The sequence below is a fragment of the Nycticebus coucang genome, chromosome 1, assembly GCF_027406575.1.
Source record: "Nycticebus coucang isolate mNycCou1 chromosome 1, mNycCou1.pri, whole genome shotgun sequence".
Taxonomy (NCBI): Eukaryota; Metazoa; Chordata; class Mammalia; order Primates; family Lorisidae; genus Nycticebus; species Nycticebus coucang.
In genome coordinates this window covers 17,981,687-17,994,936 of record NC_069780.1, presented here as the reverse complement: position 1 = coordinate 17,994,936, position 13,250 = coordinate 17,981,687, and the positions used below count along the sequence as shown (strand labels likewise).

At 38.6% G+C, this 13,250-nt stretch overlaps 1 protein-coding gene across 8 annotated transcripts in view; it reads right to left on the bottom strand.

Moving 5' to 3' along the window:
• HERC3 (HECT and RLD domain containing E3 ubiquitin protein ligase 3) overlaps window positions 1-13,250 on the bottom strand; it is a 131,752-nt gene that overhangs the window by 59,233 nt on the left and 59,269 nt on the right. For 4 of the 8 annotated variants that reach the window (XR_008383010.1, XM_053604916.1, XM_053604831.1 and 1 more), the window contains 6 exons: window positions 8,904-9,028; window positions 7,310-7,369; window positions 3,308-3,419; window positions 2,712-2,901; window positions 795-958; window positions 569-682 (listed from right to left, as the gene is read on the bottom strand). Coding sequence is in view for 6 of the 8 variants with exons in the window: in XM_053604916.1 (XP_053460891.1) it covers window positions 569-682; window positions 795-958; window positions 2,712-2,901; window positions 3,308-3,419; window positions 7,310-7,369; window positions 8,904-9,028 (765 nt within the window). In the remaining 2 variants the exon portion in view is untranslated. Of the gene's footprint in view, window positions 1-568; window positions 683-794; window positions 959-1,908; window positions 2,255-2,711; window positions 2,902-3,307; window positions 3,420-4,538; window positions 4,610-5,754; window positions 5,860-6,467; window positions 6,879-7,309; window positions 7,370-8,903; window positions 9,029-13,250 lie in introns of those variants that run through there. The other 4 variants (XM_053605139.1, XR_008383023.1, XM_053605343.1 and 1 more) reach the window with 4 other exon arrangements.

Below are 13,250 nucleotides of genomic sequence, written 5' to 3'. Positions count from 1 at the left end.
AGCCAACTGGTGCCATATGGAAAGACAGATCATGTGGCCAGATCTTCCAAATTTCAAGAAAAGCTAAACATTCATATTTTTATGTCTTGGTTTTTTTAATATTGTGACCAAAAGCATAACATTTACCCTCTTAATCATTTTTAAGTGTATAGTTCAGCAGTGTTAAGTTTGTTCATATTTTTGACCTCCAGAAATTTTTCTTCTTGCAAAACTGAAACTCTATTAATAAGTAACAGCTCTCCATTCCCTCCTGCCTCCCCTCACAACCAGCATTCCACCTTCTACTAATTAACTTCTTTAGATAACCTTCTTTAGATTTTTTAAAATACTGACAACTGATAAAATTTATCACATTCTAGATGATGACCCATTTGTTACTTTTTATAACATTTACCATTACTTAAAGGACTTCAAAGTTGCAAGAGTGCAAAAGCCAGATGGATGAAAAACAGATGAGACACTAACATCGAAGTCAACACAAGTTACATGACTTGGATGTGCTTTCCTTGTCCTGATTGATATTCTGCAAAAAGACTAAACTTAAGACATGCTTTATAGGAATTCTTACCATCCCTGCCTGATGCAAGAACCACATGAGGTAGTCTTCCTGAATGTCCACAAGACTGGAAATCTCAGGGATGTAGAATGTATCATAGTCCACATGCTTCACTTTAAGATTTACCTAATGAAAATCAAATAAGGACAAGTGACAAACGGCTTTCCAGAGAACACCTCAACAGTGCACCGCCCTACCATCAGTGCACCCCGCTCCTGCCGGCTCCTCTGATGCTCACCTTATATAACTTCTCCAAGAGCTTGAGAGCAGCTGTAATGTAGTTGTTAAACAGTACAGGAATTAAGAATGTCTTTCTTCCCCTCAATAGATACAGGACTGCACCTTTATAAAGGTTTACTAGCTTCATGAAATATTTCGGGCATACCTGAGACCACCAGTTATCTTTAGAAGGAAAGAAAAGACATATTTCAGTATATAATCTTAAGCAAGTATTTATGTCTTTTGCTTACTAGCTAAAAACTGCTCTGTCTAGAAGATAAAGATTAGTCTAAAATACATTTTCCCAAAACTGACTTTAAAAAGAATCCATTAAAATATTTCTGGAGAGAGCAGCAGCTGTACAAGAATCCCTGGAGCTTTTTAAATAAAGCTTGTTTTATTTTTTTTCCAAGACTCATTTGGAAGGCTAACCTAAAAGTTTGATTCCAGGATATGTGTGCACAAAATACACCTATTTGGGGCAGGAGTGATGTCCACTGCATTAATCCAAAAAGTGTTCATAAGTCCTAGCCCTTTTAGCTGCTGCTTAAATCCTGCATCAGCGATGCAAAAATTGATATGCTCTAGAAGCAGCACCCAGATGGCAACCATTCCCTGCCCTTTAAGAGGCATAATTAGTTGAAAAACTACTATTTATGTTTCTCACCAAACAATGCTTTCTCATAACCAGACAAGAAGATTATACCATTGCCTTCTACTTTGTCAAAAATAAACTTAGCCATACTGAAATATTTAAAGAATGAAATAATGTGTCTGAGAGTTCTTTAAAAATAGTCTAGCAAAAACTAAAAAGGTGGTGGTGGAGAGGAACTGTTAATATAAAAAGGGCAAAACATTGACAACGTTGAATCCGTGTGGTGGGGACCTGTAGGGCTCTCTCTACATATTCAGGTATTCTTTTAAAGTTTGATAATTAGAAATTTAAAGAAAATTAAGTTTAAAATTAAACAATTTTGACCTCTTCATGTTGTCCAACCTGGAAAAATTAAAATTTAAAAACTCCCAAACTTAAAAGTCAGGTAATATTTCTTCAGAGATTGCCATCTCACCACCTCATGTCTATTAGAACACCTGAGAAAAAGTGCCCCAAGCGCTTCTGATTTAAAAAAAACAAAATCTCAGTTCTCACATGTTACTTGTACTTTAATTACTATATATTTCTGTTTTCATCTCTTCTGTATGAACTCAGGTCTCTGGACTCATGGGGAGACCACATCAGGCAGCATCCCAGTTCATCTGGAACACAGAAGTTACTGAGTTGCAATGAAAACCTAAAAAATTTACCCGGGGTGGGGGGAAAAATGTAAAAAGCCAGGTGATAGACTTTCTGCACTTGATTAATAAAAACATCTCAGGCGCTACTCCCAGGAGAGACACTCTCCAATTCACTGAGGAATGGAAGGTTCTTATCTCAGCAAAGTGCCGGAGCCTGCAAAAATCAGTGTGAACTCAACTGTCCTAAAAAAGAAAAACAAAACAAACATTTGGTAAGTCCCCATTAGGTCATTTTCTTCCTTGCTGTTTTTTTGGAGACCTGCATATCACAAAAACTGTTCAAGTCACTCCCACTCGCTCAATTAGGTATAGGAGAAAGAGACACAGACGGACACTAAACTTTGAGGCACTATTAGTTATAAGCAATGTGGGAGAAAAAGTAGTTTGAAGTTGAATAATCTAACTTTGTGAATACACATATTAGAAAGTCAAGGTTAATCTGGCATAAATCCTTTCCAATAATCTAAACAATGGTTCAATTTGCTCTAATTGCAAGTAGGATTAGCTAGAAATTAACAGCAAAGAAAGAAAGGTTAAAATGTGAAGGCCAGTAAATGGATCTCAATCCACTGAGAGCTAGTGGTCACATCAGTAAAATAAATAAGCACAAAACCACTGGTACTGAGTTGAGAAAATTCACCTAATACTTTGCTGGGGTTTGTATCCAGCCGCAGAATGGCCATAGCCAAGGGAATAGTCAACGTTATGTAATACTTGGAATCCTGGAGTAGGGGAAACTCAGGTAGTATTAAATAGATTCTCATTGCTTCAACATCTGGTGGTGAACTTGACAACTGGGGGATCAGGCAACTTTCGAAGCTGTTTAAGATCTGTATGAGAGCAAAGAACAAGAGCAATGAGAAAAGCAAACATACCTAAGGTCTAGTTAACTCTAAACTCAGAAGTTATTTGACAGCCTGTCAACACTCATTCCTTCCCTGTGCACTAAGAACCTCCGAGGAGTCAGGCCAGTGCCTGGACTCTCAGAATACACCAACAAGAAGAAAAGCCACCGGTCTCTGCTAACACAAGCCATATATTCCAGAGGGGCTTCCCCTTAGGCAAGTTAAAGCCAAAAAGAAAGCAAAAGGTAGGTCAAGTTCCCAAAGTGAACGTTTTATGCAGTTAAGATTTGTATAAGACTTTTGCTTTTTCATCTTACTTTCTCTTTCTTTTGAAATTATTCAAAGCAAAAATGCATTTTTTAAATGTACTTTGTAAACATAAGGAACATACCTGTTCTAGAATCATGGAGTGTTGAGAGTTCATTAACTTCTCAAATAACACCCTAGTTGAGTTCAGGTCAATCCCAGGGATTTTGGGACTTGTTTTAAAATGTTCATCAATTCTAAACAAACAAACCAAAAAGTATGGAATAAAAGAAAAACAAAGCAAACACGCCAATAGAAATTAGAAACACTGAAACAAGACAGTTCGTCCTTACAGTTGAGATTTACATTTGACCTTGTAGACAACCAATACTACATTTGGGGGAAGCCTGACAGAATAAACCTCACTGGAATCCCTTTTTCAAGATGATTTTAAATTTTCACATTTTTTTTCCTTCAAGCCAAAGTACAAAGATTATCACTTCAAATCGAAGCTACCTTAAAGTTTATAAGCAGAGTGTTGTCTACCTGATTTATTGTGTTTTTTGTCTTTTTCTGTAATTGTGGCACAATGAGCTAGATGTAGGTACAAAAAACATTCCCTAGGCAAAATGGCCCACTTGTCAACAAATGGCAAGCAGAATTTCCTTATTGAAAGCCTTTCTTAAAGTATTGAATACAAAAATTAGATCTTCTGCAACAAATGCAAAGTTTACCTCTGACTTAGTTAACATAAGTGATACAAATTACCTTCACCCAAGGACTAATTTCCTGTTAGTTAATTTACTTTTTTTAATTTTCTAGCAACTAAATCATTTTTTGACCTTAAAGTCCTAGCCTTCTACAGACTTAGAGAACATCTCTTTTAAATTCCCGCTCTTGAAACTCCAAAAATATGTTCACATCTATTAATTTACAAAAGAGCTACCTATTTACAAAACAGGCTGTTTATGAGTAATGGCCTTATGGACAGTTTTAACATCTTCAGACAGCAATGTTATAATTTATGAAAATATAGAGTTTCTAACAAAAATAAAATCATAATTACATAGTACATTTATTAGAACCCAAATGGTCAAATGAAGAGGAGTTGCTTATACTTTGTTCGTTGGGTCCTTTGTTATTGTTCTAAAAATAAATCTTCCCAATACATAGAAATAAATTCTGGTTTTCCATATGTAACCCTCCATATGCTTAGGGGTACTTGTTTCTATGCTATTAAGAAAAAAATGCATATTTATTTATATGTATTTATTGTTTTGTAAAACTGGTTTTCATTTTGATTAGTTCCCTATGATACCTCTTGTATAAGCTGGAGGAGTAGACCCGAATAGCACAGTTTTTAAAAAATGCTTTACCTACGCAGGGGTCCTCAAACTTTTTAAACAGGGGGCCAGTTCACTGTCCCTCAGACCGTTGGAGGGCCGGACTATAGTTTAAAAAAAAAAAAAAAACTATGAACACATTCCTATGCACACTGCACATATCTTATTTTCAAGTAAAAAAACAAAACGGGAACAAATACAATCACATCGCCGCATGTGGCCCGTGGGCCATAGTTTGAGGACCCCTGTATGGAATCCATGGTCCTAAGGATGAACAACCAAACAAGCCTGGCCAAAAGCCATTTCCAACCTTCAGAACTGCAGTCCTTCTGAAGCAGGTTTCTCAACCTTGATGCTATTGACTTTGTTAGGGGGTGGGACTGCGGGTGTTTTGCAGCGCCCCTGGCCTCTACCTACTGGATGCCAGTAGCATACCCTCCCCACGGTAACAACCAGATATGTCGCCAGACATTGCTAAATGTGCTTTGGGGAGCAAGACGACCCTGGTTGACAACCAATGTTCTAGAAGACCAACATCAGCTAATCAGTAAATTCGTTTACCTTCCCTAGAGGAAAAAAGCTAATTACTAAATATGAAATGGACTGGGTTCATTCTAGCTGCCTTAAAGATATAAATAAATGACTTTGTAACCTCTAACAGTAACTGAACAGAGTTCCCGAAGTGACCACTTGCGACCCAACTAGGTACACATTTCAGGGAGGCACGTGATAGTCAATTTTTTTTTTAAACAGTCTCACTATGTCGCCTCGGTAGAGTGCTGTGGCATCACAGCTCACAGCAACCTCCAACTCTTGGGCTCAAGCAATTCTCTTGCCTCAGCCTCCCAAGTAGCCGAGACTACAGGTGCCCGCTACAACAGCTGGCTATTTTTTTGGTTGCAGCTGTCATAGCTGATTAGCAGGCCCAGGCCAGGCTCAAATCCGCCAGCCTGGGTGTGTGTGGCTGGTGCCCTACTCACTGAGCTACAGGTGCCGAGCCATGTGACAGTCAATTTTAATTGTTAGCTGGACTGGATTAAGAGATACCCAAATAGCTGGTCAAGCACTATTTCTAGGTATGTCCTTGAGGGTTTTCTGGTAGTGATGGGTATTTCAAATGGTGGACTATGGAAGTTGTGCCCTCATCCAATGTGGGTGGGCACCATCCAATCAGCTGAGGACCCATAAAACAGCAGAGGAAAGGCAAATTGTCTCTCTCTTTTCTAGAGCTGGTATACTCTTCTCCTACCCCTGTATATCAGAATTCCAGGTTCTCTGGCCTTTGGGCTCCAAGACTTGCACCAGTGGCCCTCCTGGTCCTCAGGCCTTCAGCCTCAGACTGAGATTACACCACCTGTAATAAGAATAAGCCCTCTGATTCTTAGATCTTGGGACCTGGACTGAGCCATGCTACCAGCTTCCATGGTTTTCCAGCGTGCAGATGGCCTATTGCAGGAACTCTCAGCGTCCATAATCAAGTGAGCCAATTCCCATGAAAATCCACTCTCCTTCCCTGTGTGTACATATGTGTGTGCATATGAGACTGGACAATTAAGTTTGTAAACTCATCCTAGAAAAACTGCTACATGCCCCACTGCTGAACATCTCTATGGTCACCTTCAAGCTACTCCCCTGGGGAAGCTATGCACCAGCGCCAGCACCTAGCCCACCCTTCAAAGCAATTTTGGAACTTTTTTCCTGGAATGGCCAACAGAACTGTCATCATAGGAAGTCTAACAATTAAGTTCATGAACTCATTCTAGAAAAAGTGCTACCATGGTCACCAAATGGCCAAAGGGGAGTGAGTACTTTGAAGGTGATAATAGTGATACTCAGGAATGTGAGGTGTGCAGCACTTTTTCTATGTGTATGAACATGTATGTATATACATGAGTTCATATTACGCTCATGAACTCATGCTAGAAAAAGTGCTGCATACCTGACATTGCTGGACATCACTACCATCACCTGCATGAATATTCATGAATATTCATATAAAAATCATGTGTATATATATATATTCTATTTGTTCTATTTTTCTGAAGACCCTTACTAACACAGGGATCAAGGCATAGGGGGACAATTCACACACAAAACTAAATTCATCTTGAGATCTCATCAGCCTGGTCATAGGCAGAAAAGGCTGAGAAATGATCAGAACTCGAGATCACCAAAGATCTGAACCCATGATAAGACCTTTCTGCTGCAACAAGTTCCTGAGGGACATGATTGTAGAAAGGATAAGGCCCAGCAAAGAAACATTCAGTTTACCACCTGGGAGTTCAGCCTCAAAGATAACTTCCTGATGAGGTGGGCTGGACCTGATCCAAGGAACTCCTAGAGCCTCCTTGGAACTTCTCCCTAAGTTCACTCCTTTTGAGAAAAGAGGAAACGATGGGAAAGTAATCAAACAAACCAAGAAGATTATATAAAGCATTACAAGTTTAAGAACAAATACACATGATAGGTATAACATTTTAGAATACCCCAAAAGTCACTCTGATTACATCAATCTTTTCTGAAATATAGTTGCTCTCTTTGGTAATCTGCACCTCTGCCAACCATTTAATTGTCTGAACATCACTATGGTCACCTTCAAAGTACTCCCCTTGGCCACCTGGTGACCATAGTGATATTCAGCAGTAAGATTATTTAAGACTTTTTCTAGGATGAGTTCATGAACTTAACTGCCTGACTCCATACAGTCTCAAACTTCTGGTCTTAAGTGATCTTCCTGTCTCAGCTCCTGAGTTGCTAAGACTACAGGCACACGTGTGGGTTTTTTAAGTCTCCAAGTCACTTACTTTTTTTCAAGAAAACTTCCATTCCAACAGGCTGCAGAAGATAATATCTGAACAACACCACTGCTCAAAAAAAAGAGGGAGGGAAGCCTTTAATAATTACAAATAAACGGTTATGTAAGCATCAGCAATAGATTAGTCAGCTATCCCAGGACCTCATTAATAGCAGCTCTTTCTTACTCAAATGAAGCTTTAGAAAACATACATTTTCCATTGCCCTGTTAATGTTCTTGAATATTCTTCTCATCTTCAAACGTAACACAGAACAAAACCAAAAAAGAGATGCTGAGCTATGAGTTCCCAAACATAGAAATTGTCTTTGCAAATTAATAACTAAATAACCACTTCCTTCTCTTTTCTTGCCCATCCAAGAAAGAAACTAAAATTAAGTAAAATGAGTGCTTATTCCTATTACCTAGATCATACAGACTATGGGAAATTTCTGAGGATTCAAAGTAAAATTACGCATCAGGGACACTGCTATTTAATATAAGGAAAAGGAAGGGAAAAAAATACAAGGCTAGGGAGAGGACTGCATTAACTTCTATTAATCACAGAATTTGGATCAGGAAAGATCTTTAGAGCCCATTTCTTCTATCCTTTCATTTTATAAATAACAAAGGTAAAGTGTCTACGGTTCCCCCTGCTGGCCCCTGCTCCCCTTTTCCCTGCAACCCTCCTGGCCTGAACTCCTTGGCACAGCCACCTAAGGTCAGAGGAATTCAAAGGACTGGCAAGGAACTGCTCCAGGGCATTCCTGATGATCCTTTGATCAAAAAGTACCACCGGAAGTGCCTCAAAGTTTAGGTCTTGGTCGTTTACCCCATTACAACTAGGCCATAAAGCAGGAACTATTATGCATGTTTCTGGGAATGACCACTGCTTAATACACAGAGTTTGATTTAGTCATTTGCAAGAATTAAACTCTTCCAAAAAAGGTAGAATGCTGAGTAAAGCCAATGAAAATGTGTAAAAATGTGCAAAATTCTTAAGAATAACTGTGATAGGGCGGCACCTGTGCCTCAAAGGAGTAGGGCACTGGCCCCATATAGTGGAGGTGGCGGGTTCAAACCCGGCCCAGCCCCCCAAAAAAAGAATAACCATGATAAAAGATCTCAATCTTATTTACAGTATTTTTTTCCTGTACATGAAAAATTACCACCTCAGTGGTACAGAATTTTTTTCCTCTACATGTAAATTACCATCTCAATCACTTTGAATGGGAAAGTGTTAGAAATTATTCTGATTAGGTAACAGCCACCTTAGATTTAGGATACTTTGGAACATGTGTAGGAAGAAACCTATTGAGGTTACACAATGACACTGCCCTCTCTTAGCAGAAAGTTCATCTCAGGCCTCCATCAGTCAGGATCTTTAAGGCCTTACACTGCACAAGACAGGTTGAGGAATACACTGTATAAGACTTAGGGAACAATACATTATGCTATTTGGGGCTAAGTGGATCAACTCTGCAACAGTTGAACACTATGGTTCCCTAAAATGTATTCAAAACATCAATATAGAAGTAAGGCAAATCACTAGGTTAGAAAGTTCCAACTACTTTGGAAAAAATAAACAAAGACAAGCAACCACATACTTGATTGTATTTGCATTGTTGTGTTCTGAGAGTTTTTGTCTCCAGACTGCTATGGTTTCATCATTGATTAAACTGGTATAATGTGCTTGGTTCATAGTTCTGAAGTCAACAGCAGGAGAAGAATTCTGGAGAATTAAATATAACAGTAAAAAAGGTAAATTATGTAGTATGGCTCTTTTCTCCTCTCCCTCCCCCCCCCCACATTCTCCATTTTGTGTTCCATTTATGAACTAAATGCTGTGGAGTGATGCCCAGATCCCTCCCACACCTCAGAATGGAGACACTTATTCTCCCAGCTGCTGGGTGATGTAGGCTCCTGACAACTCAGCTGGGCTGCTCTCCAGTGCTTACCCATGGCTATTGCTTCCCCTCTGGAGTCCAGTGGCTGGTGCAGGTCTGGTACACAGGCCCAAGCCCCTTGTCTCAACTCAAGACTGGCTGATGGGCCATCCCAACTTCAGAGCTCCCCAGGGTATTGTCTGAGGCCTCTGTCACTAATGATTTGTATTTCAACTTCTCCCTCTGCTCAATCTTGCCTCACTAATCCTTCAGTAGATGTTCTTGTACAGAAACCAACTCAACTTGAATGTTTCAGATCTCTTTCCCCTTTGCTTTGAAACATTGTAACATCAAGGTTTTTAAGGTATTTATTTGCAATAATTGTTCACCAAACCACAACAAAAATGTACTAAAAAAGAGTCAAGAGTTCATCTATGACCTATATTCACCAAATAACCTATGAAAACTTATTGCCTCTTAATTTCTTACTTCAAGTATATAGCTAGTAATCTGAAAGAAAAATGCCAAACAGGGCATCAATAATGGCCTTGAAAACTCAAATGCTGCCCAGCACTACATACCCTTTATTCAGTAAGATTTAAAAAACAACATAAGCACTTTCATTTTCTAAAATTGCTTTTTTTAAACTCATTTTGCCTACACCTTGTTCTTGATCTAGAACTAAGAAAAAGTTGACAGTGCTTTATACTTCTTGTCACTAGTAAAGAGGAAAAATGTAGTATGAAAACATTCATCTACCAACTCATAAGATGATCGGTTTTTTCCTCCTTGTTACTTACATATAAAAACACAACTTTCAAAGTAAATTGTCTTGGTTACTTTCCCATAGTTGTAAGTTGTGACATCATTACAGAGAGAAAGTGAGCATGTAATACGTCAGATGTGTCTGACAAAGTTTTTGATCATTTGGTTGTTGATAAGTCTTCTACTAAAATGCTCACAGACATCAATTGAGAGAATAAAAATCACTGTGAATTACATAAAGGAAACTCATAAACCAAATGAGACACTAGAGCACAGAAAAGTTGCCTCTCTTTCCACCTTCCCTTTCAAACCACTGTTGTTACGTAAATTTCAATTATTTCCCCCCATTCAAATGGACCAGTAAGCCTCAATTCTAACACAAACTTACAATGAAATGCAGACTTGGACCCCAGTGGGAACCTACAGCTTTAAGCCATTCGTGGCCTTTTAGGTCCTTAAGTGTGGCCTTTTGACTAAATCCAAATTTTACAGAGCAAATCCTTTTATCTTCGTTAATACAGGCAGGCCCAGGTTACAAATAAGATAGGTTCTGCAGGTTGGTTCTTAAGTTGAATTTGCATGTACCTTGGAACAGGTACATATACCTATTATCTGTAATAACCTCCATTCCTAACTGCAAGTTGATTTGTATTTAAAATACCAAAGAATAAAATAAATTTCAGTGAAAATAATCTTCCCAGATTGATAGGCATGATTAGAAAATTAGTAAGCCATAAGGGCTAAATTGATGGCTATATTAAGCTTGTGATTTAGTTCTAACTTCTCCCATCTCCAGCCACTACTCCACGAGGTGGTTGGTGAGAATTTATGAGAGCTGAGTACGACAGTCCGTCCATTATCAGCTTTCGACAGTGGCGTGCTCTTTCTGTTTGAAATGGTATTTGTGAATAGCTGCACAGCTCAATGGTATTTTTTAATTGTCTACTTAACAGCCCATCATGTCAAGAAAGACCAAGAGAACACAAAAGGAAGAAAATGTATATCTTATTTTTTTTTTTTAACTCTGGTGTTCAGGCTAGAGTGCCGTAGCATCAGCCTAGCTTACAGCAGCCTAAACTCCGGAGTAGCTGGAACTACAAGCATGAGCCCACGATGCTGGGCTAATTTTTCTCTTTTTTTGGAGAGATGGGGTCTTGCTCTTGTTCAAGCTGGTCTCAAACTCCTGAGTTCAAGGGATCCTCCACCTTGGCCTCCCAGAGTGCTGGGACTACCACAGGGGTGAGCCACTGAACCCAATTAGAAAACAGATGTTTTAACGAGGATTGGGAATAGCAGTATTACCTTGTTTCTGCTAAAGAGAAGGTGACTTGTTTGGTTTGTGATACTGTAATATCAACATCAAAGAAATCCAATGCTCACCAGCATTGTAATGCTCTAAGGACCACAAATATTTTAAATTAGAGGGGTGGGAAAGGCTGTACTGCAGAAATTAAAAGATGAAAAGCAAAAAGCAAAGACAATTCTTTCAAGCAGAAATAAGACCTGGATATAATGCCACTGAAGCAACTTATAGGACACCTTATACAACTGGAAAAAAAGAGAAGCCATTCAGTGATATAGAAATTGGGAGAGAAGGCACTGTCCAAATTGTAGAATGATTAGACTTCAATAACGTCTCATAGTACAAAAACTGCCTCTTTCAAGGAGAACCATCACTAATGGGCATCAAGAAACTTAGTCAATGTAGAATGTAAATGTCTTAACATAATAACTAAGAAAATGCCAGGAAGGCTATGTTAACCAGTGTGATGAAAATGTGTCAAACGGTCTATAAAACCAGTGTATATCACCACTACCTTCTGCCCTATCAAAGACAGAAAATGATTTGACCAGCTCATACATGTATAACAGGTACAGATCTATAATAAAGATGGAATAATTTAAAAAAAAAAAAAAGTGTATGGTGCCCCATGATCACATTAATGTACACGGCTATGATTTAATAATAATAATAATAAAAAGAATTAGCCTTCCAACTTAACAGAATAACTTCTGCAATACTTCAAAAAGGAAAATACATATTATCCAATTGCTTTGGATGAATCAACTGGTACTACTGACTCAGTGCAGGTTTTACACATCATTAAGGTCAGAACAAGATTGTCTTTGCTATGAAGAGTTATTCTCTTCGGGCACTCTGTGAACAGAACACAAGGAATAGATATCTTCAACAACTTTCAAGGTAAAAGTGAAATTGGACTGAATATGGTAAATTTAGTGAGTGTATGTACAGACATTACACTTTCAATAACAGGAAAATATGAAGGGCTTATTACATAGATTTAAAACAAGTATTTTTTATTGTGTCTTGTATCAGAAAAATCTCCATGCTAATGCCGTTTTACCTGACACTTTGCTACAAGTATTGCTAACTATACTCCTGCAGATGGAACACAGCATGGTCAGTTTCTTAACATGCTAAAGTAGAAAGATGAGGTATTCAAGGTGGATTTGCAATATCATTCTAAAGTGTGCTGGCTATCACAGGGACAGGTGTTAGCCAAAATTTTATCACTGTAAGAACAGATAGTTAAATTTTATGAAGAACAGAATCAGCAATGTGAATGATTGAAAAAAGATTTCTCTAGGAATACAGCATTTCTGTGTGATATCATGTCAAATCAAAATGACTCGCGCTCTTTCTCTTCCCCTAAGCGGCCTGAGGTGATCTGTGAAAATGGTTCGCTATTCACTTGACCCAGAAAACCCCACAAAGTCATGCAAGTCAAGAGGCTCAAATCTTCGTGTTCACTTTAAGAACACACGTGAAACTGCCCAGGCCATCAAGGGTATGCATATACGAAAAGCCACCAAGTATCTGAAGGATGTCACCTTAAAGAAACAATGTGTACCATTCCGACGTTATAATGGTGGAGTTGGTAGGTGTGCCCAGGCCAAACAGTGGGGCTGGACACAGGGTCGGTGGCCCAAAAAGAGTGCTGAATTTTTGCTGCATATGCTTAAAAATGCAGAGAGTAATGCTGAACTTAAGGGTTTAGATGTAGATTCTCTGGTCATTGAGCATATCCAAGGGAACAAAGCACCCAAGATGCGTCGCCGAACTTACAGAGCTCATGGTCTCATTAACCCCTACATGAGCTCCCCCTGCCACATTGAGATGATCCTTACTAAAAAGGAACAGACTGTTCCCAAACCAGAAGAAGAGGTAGCACAGAAGAAAAAGATATCCCAGAAGAAACAAAAACTTATGGCACGGGAATAGATGCAACATAAAATAAATGCAAATAACAGTAAAAAAAAAAAAATGACTCGAATAGTTCT